Here is a 15,191-nt window from a genome sequence, read left to right as displayed (position 1 = left end):
CACCTCCCGAGGTATGGCCGCTGGTTCCTGGGCTAGGCCCGGGGCAAATAATGTCTCTGATGCAGAGTTACGAGACAACGGCAGCTTTACTGAGGCAGACAAATGGAATCGTCTTTACAGCTCAATTAGGCCCAAGGAGATGACTAGTGACTTATGAGACTTGCGTGCTCAATTATGCAGACCCACGCTGACTTTAGCAGACTTGACTGACTTGACTATGACTGACTGACTAGGCTTCACCCCTGGGACTGCTTACCAGGCTTTGACGTTCACCTGAAGGGGCACTTGGTTGGTGGAAGCGTGGCTGCGTGGTTAGGCCTTGGGTCTCTTCAGGACACCAGACACTCTCTCAGGTGTTGAAACTCAGCAAACTCTAGACTCAGAACTCAGAACTGACTAAGCTACCTCATCCCTTGTATTTATGGGAGCAATTTGAAGGGGTTCTATAGATCACCATACAAGTCACCTTGACACTGACACCTTCCCTGGTTACATGTCTTAACAGAACTTAAAAGCATATACATCTAAAGCAAATACATTAACCATTTGTATGTACAATAAGATAACTAGAGTCCTGAGGAGTGTTGGGCCAGGGGACTAAGACTGAGTCCACCTGAAAAGGACCATAGATTGTATAGAAGGACCACTTCTGTACTGGGCCACCACAACAATATCACAAGATGTATGATGAAAAGCCCTTTTATTACTAAAGGGAAGGAACTCTTCTTGCTTCTGGTCACAATTTGTCTGTAAGTGTTAACTGCAGGTATGTAGCTGATCCAGCATAGCAATATGCCAGAGGTTCTATTGCCAGGCATATTCCCTTTACTGATCCCCTGCTATTGTCACCTTTTGGAAGGCATACTACATTCCTGCAGTTTTCCTGTTGACTTTGTGGCTGGAATTCTGTCATCTGCACCTTTTATGGTTTGCTTCATGATAAAATAGGAAATAAAAAGAAGTAAAAGACTTGGTTCTAATAGTCAAAATTGCAGGTATCTGAGGTGGCTGGTTTCCAACATGTTTTTCAGTATTTAGTTTTAAACCAGAGACAAATGTTCGCATTGTATGAGTTCAACTAAGCAAGTGCACCCTTAAGTTATCAAGATCTCCCCTTTTTTATAGTTTGACTGTTTGTGTCTGTATCGGAAGAGGGTCTAATATCTAAAAGTTAGTCTGTAAATGGTCCAAGCATAATAGCAGTAACATACTTCATGCCCCCCAATATCCATATACAGTCATGGCCATAAATGTTGGCACCCCTGAAATTTTTCAAGAAAATGAAGTATTTCTAACACAAAAGGATTGCAGTAACACATGTTTTTCTATACACATGTCTATTCCCTTTGTGTGTATTGGAGCTAAACCAAAAAAGGGAGGAAAAAAGGAAATTGGACATAATGTCACACCAAACTCCAAAAATGGTCTGGACAAAATTATTGGCACCCTTAACTTTATATTTGTAACCATCAATAAGCTTCTTACACCTCTCAGCCGGAATGTTGGACCATTCTTCCTTTGCAAACTGCTCCAGGTCTCTCTTATTGGAAGGACGCCTTTTCCCAACAGCAATTTTAAGATCTCTCCACAGGTGTTCAATGGGATTTAGATCTGGACTCATCGCTGACCACTTCAGGACTCTCCAGCGCTTTGTTTCCATCCATTTCTGGGTTCTTTTTGACGTATGTTTGGGGTCATTGTCCTGCTGGAAGACCCAAGATCTCATACGCAAACCCAGCTTTCTGACACTGGGCTGTACAGTGTGACCCAAAATCCATTGGTAATCCTCAGATTTCATGATACATTCAAGTGCCAGAGGCAGCAAAACAACCCCAAAACATCATTGAACCTCCACCATATTTCCCTGTAGGTACTGTGTTCTTTTCTTTGTAGGCCTCATTATGTGTTTCAATAAACAATAGAATAATGTGCTTTACTCATCTGTCCACAAGATGTTTGGCTTACTTAAGTTAATTTTGGCAAAATGTTGTCTTGCTTTTTTATGTCTCTGTGTCAGCAGTGGGGTCCTCCTGGGTCTCTTGCCATAGTGTTTCATTTAAATGTCCACAAATAGTTGGTGCTGACACTGATGCTCCCTGAGCCTGCAGGACAGCTTGAATATCTTTGGAACTTATTTGGAGCTGCTTATTCACCATCCGGTCTATCCTGCGTTGACACCTTTCATCAATTTTTCTCTTCTGTCCACGCCCAGTGAGATTAGCTACAGTGCCATGGGTTGCAAACTTCTTGATAATGTTGTGCACTGTGGACATAGGCAAATCTGGATCTCTGGAGATGGACTTGTAACATTGAGATTGTTGATATTTTTCCACAATTTTGGTTATCAAGTCCTCAGACAGTTTTCTTCTCCTCTTTCTGTTGTTCAGGCTTACAGACACACAATGCAAAGACTAAGTGAACTGCTCTCCTTTTTATCTGCTATCAGGTGTGATTTTTATATTGCCCACACCTGTTACTTGCACCAGGTGAGTTTAACCCCTTAAGGTCCAAGGACGTACGCGTACATCCTAAATACCTGGTAGTTAAGGACCAAGGATGTACGCGGGAATTTCGGTCCCCGCCGCACGCCGGGCGGGGAGCGGGTAAAATGGCCATTAGAAAAGCCCTAACTTATTTTAGTAAATCCCGTTATAGTCTATGGTATTGTTCCAATACACGTTTTAACCCGTTCTCGCCTGTCATTCATGACGGATGTTATTTTGCGATGGGAGCTATGCACTATTTCTCCCGCTACTATCTCTCATCCCAAAGTAACGTGCGTTATGAATGAGGGGCGAGAACGGGTTAAAACGTGTATTAGAGCAATCCCATAGACTATAATGGGATTTACTAACGTAAGTTAGGGCTTTTCTAATGGCCATTTTACCCTGCGATCGCCCGCGATTTTATAACTGGTGTTATACAACGGGTCCTTTTCAAAGTGTGAAAGGAGCCTAAAGTGCTCTGCTGGTGCACTACAATGCTCAGAAGAGAAGGAGCGCCATTGGGCTTTTGAAGAGAAAATTTGTCCGGAATTGAAGGCCACGTGTGTTTACAAAGCCCCCATAGTGCCAGAACAATCGATCCCTCCCACATGTGACCCCATTTTGGAAACTACCCCTTTCATGTAATGTAATAAGGGGTGTAGTGAGCATTTACACCCCACAGGTGTCTGACAGATTTTTGGAACAGTGGTCCGTGAAAATGAAAAATGTTTCATTTGTTCAGCCTCAGACCACTGTTCCAAAGATCTGTCAAACACCAGTGGGGTGTAAATGCACACTGTACCCCTTATTAAATTCTGTGATGGGTGTAGTTTCCAAAATGGGGTCACATGTGGGGGGGTCCACTGTGCTGGCACCACGGGGGGCTTTGTAAACGCACAAGGCCCCTGACTTCCATTCCAAACAAACTCTCTTTCCTAAAGCTCAATGGCGCTCCTCTGCTGAGCATTGTAGTGCGCCAGCAGAACACTTGGTGTCCACACTTGGCGTCCACACATGGGGTATTTCCATAATCATAAGAAATGGGGTTACAAATTTTGGGGGTAATTTTCTCCAATTATCTATTGTAAAAATTTAAAATTTGGGGAATAAACAGCATTTTAGTGAAAAAATGAACTTAAGCGAAAAGTCGTCAAACACCTGGGGGGGGGGTTAAGGCTCACTGGACCACTTGTTATTTGCCTTGAGGGTTTTAGTTTCCAAAATGTTATGCCATGTGGGCGGTTTTCTGCTGTTCTGGCACCATAGGGGCTTCCTAAATGTGACATGCCCCCCAAAAACCATTTCAGAAAAACTCACTCTCCAAAATTCCATTGTCGTTCCTTACCTTCTGAGCCCTCTACTGTGCCCGCCAAACACTTCACATACACATGTATTTCCTTACTCGAGAGAAATTGGGTTACAAATTTTGAGAGGATTTTTCTCAGTCTACCCCTCGTAAAAATTAAAAAAAACTGGGTCTACAAGAACATGCGAGTGTAAAAAAATGAAGATTTTGAATTTTCTCCTTCACTTTGCTGCTATTCCTGTGAAACACCTAAAGGGTTAACACACTTCCTGAATGTAATTTTGAATACTTTGAGTGGTGCAGTTTTTATAATGGGGTCTTTTATTGGGTATTTCTAATATGAAGGCCCTTCAAATCCACTTCAAACCTGAACTGGTCCTTGAAAAATTCAGATTTTGAAAATTTTGTGAAAGATTGGAAAAATTGCTCCTGAACTTTGAAGCCCCCTGATGTCTTTCAAAAGTAAAAACATGGCAACTTTATGATACAAATATAAAGTAGACATATTGTATATGTGAATCAAAACATAATTTATTTGGAATATTTATTTTCCTTACAAGCCGAGAGCTTCAAAGTTAGAAAAATGCTACATTTTCAATTTTTCACCAAGAAATTATGCAAGTATTGACAACATTTTACCACTAACATAAAGTAGAATATGTCACGAAAAAAAACTTTCTCGGAATCAGAATGAAAAAACGCTCTGGTCCTACAGTGAAAATTGGCCTGTCCTTAACCTGTTAAGGACCGGTACGTCATGAGTCCGTTCCCTTTCTATAACGTGGGGCCGGGCCTGGCCTCTAAACCTTGTTAGAGGCCGGGACCCGTGACTAATAGCGCGCGGCAATGATCGCAGTGCCGCACACTCTTAACCCTTTAGACGCGGCATTCAAAGTTGAACGCCGCGTCTAAAGTGAATGTAAAACAATGCCGGTTAGCCCAGGGGGCTGTTCGGGATCTCCGCAGTGAAATTGCAGCTTCCCAAACAGCTGTAGGACACGAGGAGGATCCCTACCTGCCTCCATGCTGTCCGATCGCCGAATGACTGCTCAGTGCCTGAGATCCAGGCATGAACAGTCAAGCGGCAGCATCATTGATCACTGGTTTCCTATGAGAAACCAGTGATCAATGTAAAAGATCAGTGTGTGCCCTTTTATAGCCCCCTATAATGAATAAAGATCATTTAACACCTCCCCTAATAAAAGTTTTAATCACCCCCCTTTTCTCATTTAAAAAATATCATTAATTAAACCGCACAATCAATGGCGTGCGCGCAAAAAAGTTCCAAAGTCCAAAATAGTGTCTTTTTGGTCACTTTTTATATCATGAAAAAATGAATAAAAGCGATCAACAAGTCCGATCAATAAATGGTACCGCTAAAAACTTCAGATCACGGTGCAAAAAATGAGCCCTCATACTGCCCCATTTGCAGGAAAATAAAAAAGTTATAGGGGCCAGAAGATGACAATTTTAAACGTATAAATTTTCCTGCATGTAGTTATGATTTTTTTCAGAAGTACGACAATATGGACCTACAGAATAAAGTGTGTAATTTTTACCGAAAAATATACTGCATAGAAACAGAAGCCCCCAAAATTTACAAAATGGCGTGTTTTTTTTTCTTTCAATTTTGTCTCACAATGATTTTTTTTTTCATTTCGCCGTAGATTTTTGGGTAAAATGACTGATGTCATTGCAAAGTAGAATTGGTGGTGCAAAAAATAAGCCATCATATGGATTTTTATGGGGAAAATTGAAAGGGTTATGATTTTTTAAATGTAAGGAGGAAAAAACGAAAGTGCAAAAACGGAAAAAACCCTGTTCCTTAAGGGGTTAAAGGAGCATCACATGCTTGAAACAATCTTATTTTTACACATTTGTGAAAGAGTGCCAATATTTTTGTCCAGACCATTTTTGGAGTTTGGTGTGACATTATGTCCAATTTTGCTTTTTTTCCTCCCTTTTTTTTGGTTTAATTCCAATACACACAAAGGGAATAAACATGTGTATAGCAAAACATGTGTTACTGCAATCCTTTTCTGTGAGAAAGACTTCATTTTCTTGAAAAATTTCAGGGGTGCCAACATTTACGGCCATGACTGTATACTTGATCAGAAAAAAAAATACAGCTTTGCAGTTTTATATAGCACTTCTGACTGATGTATGTTCGTGGTAGCAGACTACACGCAGGCTATATGTTAAGTCTGACGCTACAGTCGTGAATACTTTCATCGGCCCATTTGTGATGGAGATACACTGGTCCATTTGGAAGCTGTAAACATTATATATTGTATTATTATTTATTTATTAATTACTTTTTTTCAACAATGCAATTTCAAAGTTCCTTGGAAGTCCCATCCCTCTTAAACCACCTACATAGTCCCATGTTCTTCCTGCAGGACCAGTTTTTCAATGAGTTGTTGAGATATTCAGAGTGTTAAATAAAACCTCCACCCTTGATGCACTTGTCTTTTCTCACTTTTGTAAATGTGCATGACGGGGGTGTAGTATAACCTATATTATGCTGCTAAATGATCTTTGCATACTTAGATGGAGTACCTGACTACATGGGCTCATATATATATGGATAAGCATGTAATATAAGGACTTTTTAGAATAACTGATTGTGTCTGCTTGGTGGAGAATAGGAGACTATGTTGTCTGTGTTGGAAGCTGAGGAAAACTACTGTGATTCCTGGTAAACAGAGGCACAGGATGTTACTTTGACTACAGAAGGGAGAAGAGAAAGGCTTAACAGAGCTGTTACTGTTGGCCAAGAAAGGAGCGATACCTGTAGAACTGCTGTATTGGGGGGGGGGGGGGGGGGGTTATAACATCACTGCCTTGATTAATCACATTTTGAGGATTAAAAACTGCTATGACTACTAGGAGTGCAGGGTAACCAATAGAGAATAATAGCAGTGAGGGTAAGGGGGGGACACTGGAGTGACCACTGAACTGGAGAGGAGAGACCCTGCTTTGACTACTGGATCCTACATGAGAATTAAAATAGTGTGCACATAAGTGAGTCCACCCCTCACATTTTTGTGAATACTTTATATCTTTATAAGTGACATAACTGAAGAAATTACCCTCTTCTACAATGTAAAGTAGTGAGTGCACAGTCTCTATAACAGTGTGTGTTGAGTTATTCAAAGTGGACTCAAAATTAAGCTGTTAATATTTTTTGGGCCACTGTTATTTTCCAGCACTGCCTTAAACCCCCATTTTTTGCACTCTGGGATGCTTTAACAATTCCGAGATTGTTTGTTTGTATTTTCGTGACATATTCTACTTTGTCAGTGGTAAATTTTTGTCGATACTTGCATAATTTCTTGGTGAAAAATTCCAACATTTGATGAGATATTTGAAAATGATGCATTTTTTTTTTACTTTGAAACTCTCTGCTTATAAGGAAAATAGACATAACAAATAAATCATATATTGATTCACATATACAATAGGACTACTTTATTTTCATCATAAAGTTGTCATGCTTTTACTTTTTTAAGACATCAGAGGGCTTCAAAGTTCAGTAGAAATTTTCCACAAAATTTTCTAAATCAATGTTTCAGGGACCAGTTCAGTTTTGAAGTGGATTTGAAGGGCCTTCATATTAGAAATACCCCATAAATGACCCCATTATAAAAACTGCATCCCTCAAAGTATTCAAAATGACATTCAGAAAGTGTGTTAACCCTTAAGGTGTTTTACAGGAATAGCAGCAATGTGAAGGAGAAAATTCAAAATCTTCATTTTTTACACTCGCATGTTCTTGTAGACCCAGTTTTTTAAATTTTACAAGGGGTAAAAGGAGAAAAAGCCCCCCAAATTTTTAACACAATTTCTCTTGAGTAAGGAAATACCTCATATCTTTATGTAAAGTGTTCTGGTCGCGCAGTAGAGGGCTCAGAAGGGAAGGAGCGACAATGGGATTTTGGAGAGTGAGTTTTTCTGAAATGGTTTTTGGGGGGCATTTCGCATGCCATACTATTGCATAGTATGGCATGCTATTGCATACTATTTTGGAAACTACACCACTCAAGGAACGTAACAAGGGGTACAGTGAGCCTTACACCCCACAGATGTTTGACAAATTTCCCCTAAAGTTTTTTTCATTTTCACAAGGGTTAATTGGAGAAAAAGCCTCCCAAAATTTATAACCCCATTTTTTCTGAGTATGGAAATACCCCATATGTGGATGTAAAGTGCTCTGCGGGCGAACTACAATGCTCAGAAGAGAAGGAGCGCCATTGAGCTTTTGGAGAGAGAATTTGGTTGGAATGGAAGTCGGCGGCCATGTGCGTTTACAAAGTCCCCCCGTGGTGCCAGAACATTGGACCCCCCCACGTGACCCCATTTTGGAAACTACACCCCTCACAGAATTTAATAAGGGGTGCAGTGAGCATTTACGCCCCACTGGTGTTTGACAGATCTTTGGAACAGTGGGCTGTGCAAATGAAAATGTACATATTTTCTCTCCAAAAGCCCAATGCTGCTCCTTCTCTTCTGAGCACTGTAATTCGCCCACAGAGCACTTTACACCTACATATGGAGTATGTTCTTACTCAGAAGAAATGGGGCTACAAATTTTGAGGGGCTTTTTTCCTATTCTCCCTTGTGAAAATGAAAAATGTAGGGTAACACCTTCATTTTAGTGATTTTTTTTTCCTTTTTTTTTTTCACATCAAACTTGAAAATTCGTTAAACACCTGTGGGGTGTTAAGGCTCACTATAATCCTTGTTATGTTCCGTGAGGGTTGTAGTTCCCAATATGGGGTCGCATGTGGGTATTTATTGTTTTGCGTTTGTCAGAACCGCTGTAAAATCAACCACCCCTGTGCAAATCACCAATTTAGACCTCAAATGTACATAGTGCACTCACTTCTGAGCCATGTTGTGTGCCCGCAGATCACTTTATACTCACATATGGGGTAGTTCCATACTCAGGAGAAATTGCATAACAAATTTTGGGAGTCTTTTTATCCTTTTACAGCTTATGAAAATTAAAAGTATGGGGCAACACCAGCATGTTAGTGTAAAAAAAATTTTTTTTTTTAAATTGACATACTGGTGTAGACCTCAGCTTTACCTTTTCATAAGGGGTAAAAGGAGAAAAAGCCCCCCAAAATTTGAAACGCAATATCTCCCCATTTGGGGATTTGTATCCACCACAAAAATACCCTACTGCAGTGTTTCCCAAACAGGGTGCCCCCAGCGTTTGCAAAACTCCCAGCATGCTTTGACAGTCAATGGCTGTCCGGCAATGCTGGGAGTTGTTGTTTTTCAACAGCTGGAGGCTCCGTTTTGGAAACAGTGCCGTACAAGACTGTGTAAGGGTGTGTGTATATGTAGTGTTTTACTTTTAATTTGTGTAGTGTAGTGTTTTCAGGGTACATTTACACAGGCGGGGGTTTACAGTGAGTTTTAACTGTAGGCTTGCATTGAGGGGCAGAGCGTGATGTCTCACGGGGGGGCGGAGCCTTGACGTCACATTACCCCGGCCCCGTGATCGGCAGTCATCAGACCCGGAGCGAACATGCTGGTAACAGGGTACTGCGTGAAAGATCACGGGGGGTCCCAGTGGCGGGACCCCCGGGATCATGCATCTTATCCCCTATCCTCCATTTTTTAACTCCATTTTACAGCGTTCCAAGCTCCAGGGCATCTAAAATGGCGGATCCACATGGCAAGGCGGGAAGGGAAGTAGGCGGTATGACCCTGAATCACATGCAGGATGCAGCCTATCAACAACCAGTCACCCCTGTGATGTCACAGCCCTATATAATCGGCAGCCATATTGCGGCCAGCCACTTAATTCATTATAATGCAGAAAGATAGGACGGACAGCCATTATGTGTGTTACAGCAGAGAAAAGCGCATTCCAGCAGCGTTTAACATCCTCTTAGTAACATCAGCTTTCTCGTGGACGGAGAGCATTGTTTTTTTCACTGAAAAGGATTTTTACTGCAGCTGCAGCCATTAACCTCCCAGTCACTTTCTTCAGCATTGTATTACAGAGAGGGACAGATAGCTGTGTGTTGCCTCATACATTTCAACAAGCTGCCTCAACCTCATAAACCTTAGCAGGGGAGGCAGGAATAATTTTTTAGCGTAATTCAGTGTCTTTGTTCCACAAAAAATCATCTACTGGTTATGCTAGTCTGTAGATGGTATAATAACCAGCAGTCCATTCCTAATAGTCTGTGACAGAGTGCAATTTTGTGTTTAATACACAGCTTTTTTTGGGGGGCTGCAGCACTGTGGTGTACTGCTGGTGTTTTACAAAAAAGTTTTTTTTAAGAATACTGTAGCGCATTTTTCTGCCTTCATCACTGCATATCGCGTACGTACTTCTAAGTAGTGTACTATTTTGTACCTGTTAATCTGTCAAGGGCCTACATACTGTAAAAGGACAGACAAAAGTACACACCTGCTGCTGTTCTAGACAAATACTGTTTTAAGCGTAGTGAATCGTATTGTGTTCCCCTCATACGCAATAAGTATGTCAGACAGAATAGTGCCAGGACATGCACAGAGTAGTGGCAGAGGCCTAAATTCATCAGACGCAGGCAGAGGTCGCAGCAGAGTAGGGGTGTGTGGCAGCCGGATTTGCAGCGAGAGGTCTGAGCTCCCAATGTCAGCTAGCAGTCGTGTGGCGACCAGCAACCCAGCAGCCATGATTGATCAGTTCACTCGTTCATCCACTTCATCCCTAGTGAGGTTCACTCATTCATCCACTTCATCCCAAGTGACATCCGACAAGCCTAGTCAACAGTTGGTGGGTTCCTCAGACTCAACCCTCAGTTGGCATGGCCCTCATGCTGCTGCTGCCACCTCCAGGCTCTGTCATTGGGCTGCTCTATGGTCTCCTCATGCTAATGCTACCACCTCCAGGCTCTGTCATTGTGCTGCTCTATGGTCTCCTCATGCTAATGCTACCACCTCTAGTCTTTCATTGTGCCGCCATATGGTCTCCTCATGCTGATGCTGCCATCTCCAGGCTCTCTAATTGTGCTGCTCTGTGGTCTCCTCATGCTGATGCTGCCACCTCCAGGCTTTCTAATTGTGCTTCTCTATGGTCTCCTGATGCTACTACCTTCAGGCTCTCTCATTGTGCTGCCATGGATACTGCAAAACATAATTAAGGTGCTGGTCCCCAGTTTCAGAAATTCCTTGCATTCGGGTCACTTTCAGGATTCCTGATGCCACCTCCAGGCTGTGCCATCCAGGCACTATATGGTCTCCCTATGCTGCCACAAACTCCAGGCAGTCATTCAGCCACTATATGGTCTCCTCATACTGATGCCACCTCCAGGCTCTGTCATTGTGCTGCCATGTGACATGTAACTCCTTTTTAGATTTGGTCCTTTGTACCCACATGCCGGGGCCCGGGACAGTAAAACTTGAGAGTTAACAGTTCAATTTCAAAATCCTCAATTTCAATTTCAAAATCTTACATTTCTATTTAAAATTCTTAAATTTCAATGGTCTCCTCATACTTTTGCCAACTCCAGGCTGTGTCATTCAGGCAATATATGGTTTACTGATGCTGCTGGGTCTGGGAATAAAAACTTTTGTTATGGTAGCACTAGCTACCCAAAATCTTAGGTTTAAATTTCAGAATTCATCTTATAATCTTAGGGATTGTGAAGGCCTAGTGTCTGCTCATGCTTCCAACTCCTGGCTGTGTCATTCAGCCACTATATGGTCTCCTCATGCTGCCAACACCTCCACACTGTGTCATTCAGCCACTATATTGTAAAAGGAAAAGAAAGAAAGCTACACTGTAACAATAGCAGCACACCAAATATGTAATTTGAAAATACAACAATTATCTTTATTGCACTATAGACACACAATGAAGTGTCAAAAAGGACACACAATTAAATAAAAACATTTAAAAATGGCCATAAGGACCCATAGCACAACAAAGAGGAGAGGCCATGAACCCCCTCCTCTAAGGCCCCTGTCCTGAGATGAAGTCAGTAAGCAGTACAAGCTACACCCCAGTCTGTATGCAGCACAGCGCCCCTAAATCAAAAACAATAATGTAAATATAACTTATACATATATAAACACAAAAAATGCCAAAATGTAAAAGGTACTAAGCATGTATAAAGCAAGCAATATACAACCATAAATGAGGCAGGTGAGCCAGACTGGAGGACATCCAAGAGTGGAAAAAGGTGCAATCAGGACAGGGCCACAGAGGATCCCACGCGTTCCGTCTCAACTAGCGACTTCCTCAGGGGTGTTGGGGCATACTGTCTCCTCATACTGATGCCACCTCCATGCTCTGTCATTGTGCCACTCTGCGGCAGTGATTCTGAAAGCAATGCCGGTAATCTGCATGTCATTCTGAATAACAGTATTATTTTACTAACCCAGAACACTCCATATGCATGTTAGAACACAGCAAAGTGTTCTACACCCCTATTGAGGCTCTCTGAAGGCCAAAAATAGCCTTTTTTAATATAGATTTGCCGCGAATAAATTCGGAACAAAACATTTTTTATTTTTTTTATAATTTGGCGAATCGGCCGAATCAAATTTTTCAAAAGTTCGCTCATCTATAGTCTTGACCACCGTGCTGCAGCTCAGTTTCAGGGTCTTGGCAATCTTCATATAGTCTAGGTCATCTTTATGTAGAGCAACAAATCTTTTTTTTCAGGTCCTTAGAGAGGTGCCATGTTGAACTTCCAGTGACCAGTATTAGAGAGTGTGAGAGCAATAGCACCAAATTTAAGACACCTGCTTTCCACTAACACCTGAGACCTTGTAACACTAACATAGCACAGCAGAGAAAAATAATTTGGCCCAATTTGGACATTTTCACTTAGGGGTGTACTCCCTTTTGTTGCCAAGGTTTAGACATTACTGGCTGTGTGTTGAGTTATTTTAAGTGGACACAACATTAAATACTGTTATACAGTCTGTGCACTCACTACTTTACATTGTAGCAGAGGGTCCTTTCTTCAGTGTTGTCACATAAAAAGATGTTATAAAATATATACATTTACTTTTATTATTTTTATATGTTCCCACTTATGTGAGATACTATGGGGGGCCTGTATCATTGTAGGTTTAAGTGAAGCATTTTTTTACAATTTTTTTTTGTGTGCTGGTAATGTATAGGAGCACCAAATTTATTAAGTGGTCGCAGGGTATTTCATAAATTGTGTGCAGGTCACATTTACCCAAATGTTACTGTTTGCATACACCATAAAGCTAAGCTAAGTCTGGGCTGGTGTAGTTTAGAGACTTTTCAGTGGCTTTGCGCCTTTTTTTGCGCCTTTTCACAAAAAGGCGCCGTACATAAAACTCTTCCATATCATGTGTATTGACAAAATCAGTGGATTGCAACTCAAAATCAGCAGAAATGTGTAAACCAAAAGGCGCAAAAAAGGCGATAAATGTTGGCCCATAAGTGTGTATGTTACTATAGATTTTTTTACAGTGTAGAATTTCAGTTTTAGCTACACAGCTCTCTGGACACTGATAAAACTTAAAAGACTGTAACCATTTTCTCTGTGTCGTACAGCATGTTTTACAATATTTTTTTATATTGAAATATTTATTTTATGTGTTGTCTTGCTTTCTTGCAGGTTATTTTGGTCCAGGTCAACCCAGGGGAAGCATTTACAATAAGAAGAGAAGATGGACAGTTTCAGTGCATTACAGGTCAGATTTCTGCTTAAAACTTTTTCTTCACCAATAAACCTGCCTTTCATCCCATAAATATCGGGGCCCGATAACAGGACTTGCTAATACCCCTAGCTGCTATGGTCTGCTAGAGGTTTATTACTCTACTGAATTCTCCGATTTCTTACCCAGCTTTGGCTAATTTTACATCTGCATCAGGCAAATTTGTAACTGATCCCATTCATGTCTATTGGACATTTTTTGCGACCAGGTCATCTCATTTTGCTTCAATTCCATTTGCAGTCCGTTTTTTTTTTCTTTGCCTGATCAAAACTGTAGCATGCATTTTTTTTTTGTCCTGCAAAAGACCTGACTAAAAACATTAATGCAGGAAGAGGATTAGTTTGTATCAGTTGGCATTTGTTTTTTTACTTTCCGGTTACATCGAATTTTCAAACTGAGCATGCTCAGAAGAAAGGATCAGTGTCAATCAGTTTGCATTCATTTATCCCTATCTCTATATAATACTTACGTGGATTTTTGTAATGTTTTTACCCCCGAGCCCGCTGCCAGGAGCTGAGTGCACTTCATGCCCCATGGATCCCCACTGATATCAGCAGCCAAGACCCACAGCTAATACCGGACATCCACATTTTGGACATTGTCTGGCATTATGCCTTTTGACGATCAGAGTTGATTGCGGCACAATAAATGTTAATAAGCACATTTACTAATAAAAGTTTGAATCACTGGGTGGTTCTGAGACCAACCCCCCCAAGAGTGATCAGACCATCTACAACCATTCTAAAGGATAGGAGCGAGGTGGCATGGGTGCCCCCTCCTCCTATCCCCTGCCATTGGTCGATCAGGACTTACCAACCAATGGCAGTGTGGGGCGGGGGGGTTAAAGTTAATTTCCAGCAGAGTGGGGAGACATGGCCGTCTAACCAGAGGCATCTGACCGGTGGCATCTGAGCAGCGGCGGAGGCATGGGAGCGGCGGAGGCAGCAGGAAGAGACAGGCCGGAAAGTGCGGCAGTGGATGAGGCTGCAGTGAAGTCCGCCAACCAAAGCCTGTCTGGGCATGCTGGGAGTTGTAGTTTTGCAACATCTGGAGGGCCACAGTTTTGAGACCACTGTGTAGTGGTCACCAAACTGAGGTCCTTCAGATGTTGCAAAACTACAACTTTTAGCATGCACTGACTGTCTGGGCATGCTGGGAGTTATAGTTTTGCAACATCTGGAGGGCTGCAGTTTGGAGACCACTGCTTCGCGGTCTGAAAAACTGTTCTTCCCCAGTTGTTGCATAACTACAACTCCTAGCATGCCTTTCGGCTGTCGGTGCATGCTGGGAGTTTTGCAACAGCTGGAGGCACACTGGTTGGAAAACACTGAGCTAGAGTCTGTTTTCTAACTCAGTGGTTCCCCACCAGTGTGCCTACAGCTGTTGCAAAACTGCAACTCACAGCATGTACGGTCTGTCAGTGCATGCTGGGAGTTGGTTTTGCAACAGCTGAAGGTTTGAGGTACAGTGAGCCTGGACACCCCACAGATCTTCAGGAAGTTTCATTAAAGTTGGACGTGAAAAAAAAAAAAATTTCCCTGAAAGGCTGGTGTTACCCCAAATTTTTCATTTTCACAAGGGGTAATAGTAAAAAAGTCTCCCAAAATTTGTAACCCCATTTCTTCTGAGTATATGTGGATGTAAAGTGTTCTGCGGGCGCACTACAATGCTCAGAAGAGGAGGAGCGCCAT

General features: G+C 41.9%; 1 protein-coding gene across 6 annotated transcripts in view; it reads left to right on the top strand.

Moving 5' to 3' along the window:
• The window catches only part of FNDC3A (fibronectin type III domain containing 3A), a 316,088-nt gene that overhangs the window by 160,970 nt on the left and 139,927 nt on the right, over positions 1–15,191 (top strand). For all 6 annotated transcript variants that reach the window (XM_056562070.1, XM_056562071.1, XM_056562069.1 and 3 more), the window contains one exon: positions 13,401–13,476. In XM_056562070.1, coding sequence (XP_056418045.1) covers positions 13,401–13,476 — 76 coding nt within the window. The remainder of the gene's footprint in view (positions 1–13,400; positions 13,477–15,191) is intronic.

This window comes from Hyla sarda, chromosome 2, assembly GCF_029499605.1.
Source record: "Hyla sarda isolate aHylSar1 chromosome 2, aHylSar1.hap1, whole genome shotgun sequence".
Classification (NCBI taxonomy): domain Eukaryota; kingdom Metazoa; phylum Chordata; class Amphibia; order Anura; family Hylidae; genus Hyla; species Hyla sarda.
This window is presented reverse-complemented; position numbering and strand designations above follow the sequence as displayed.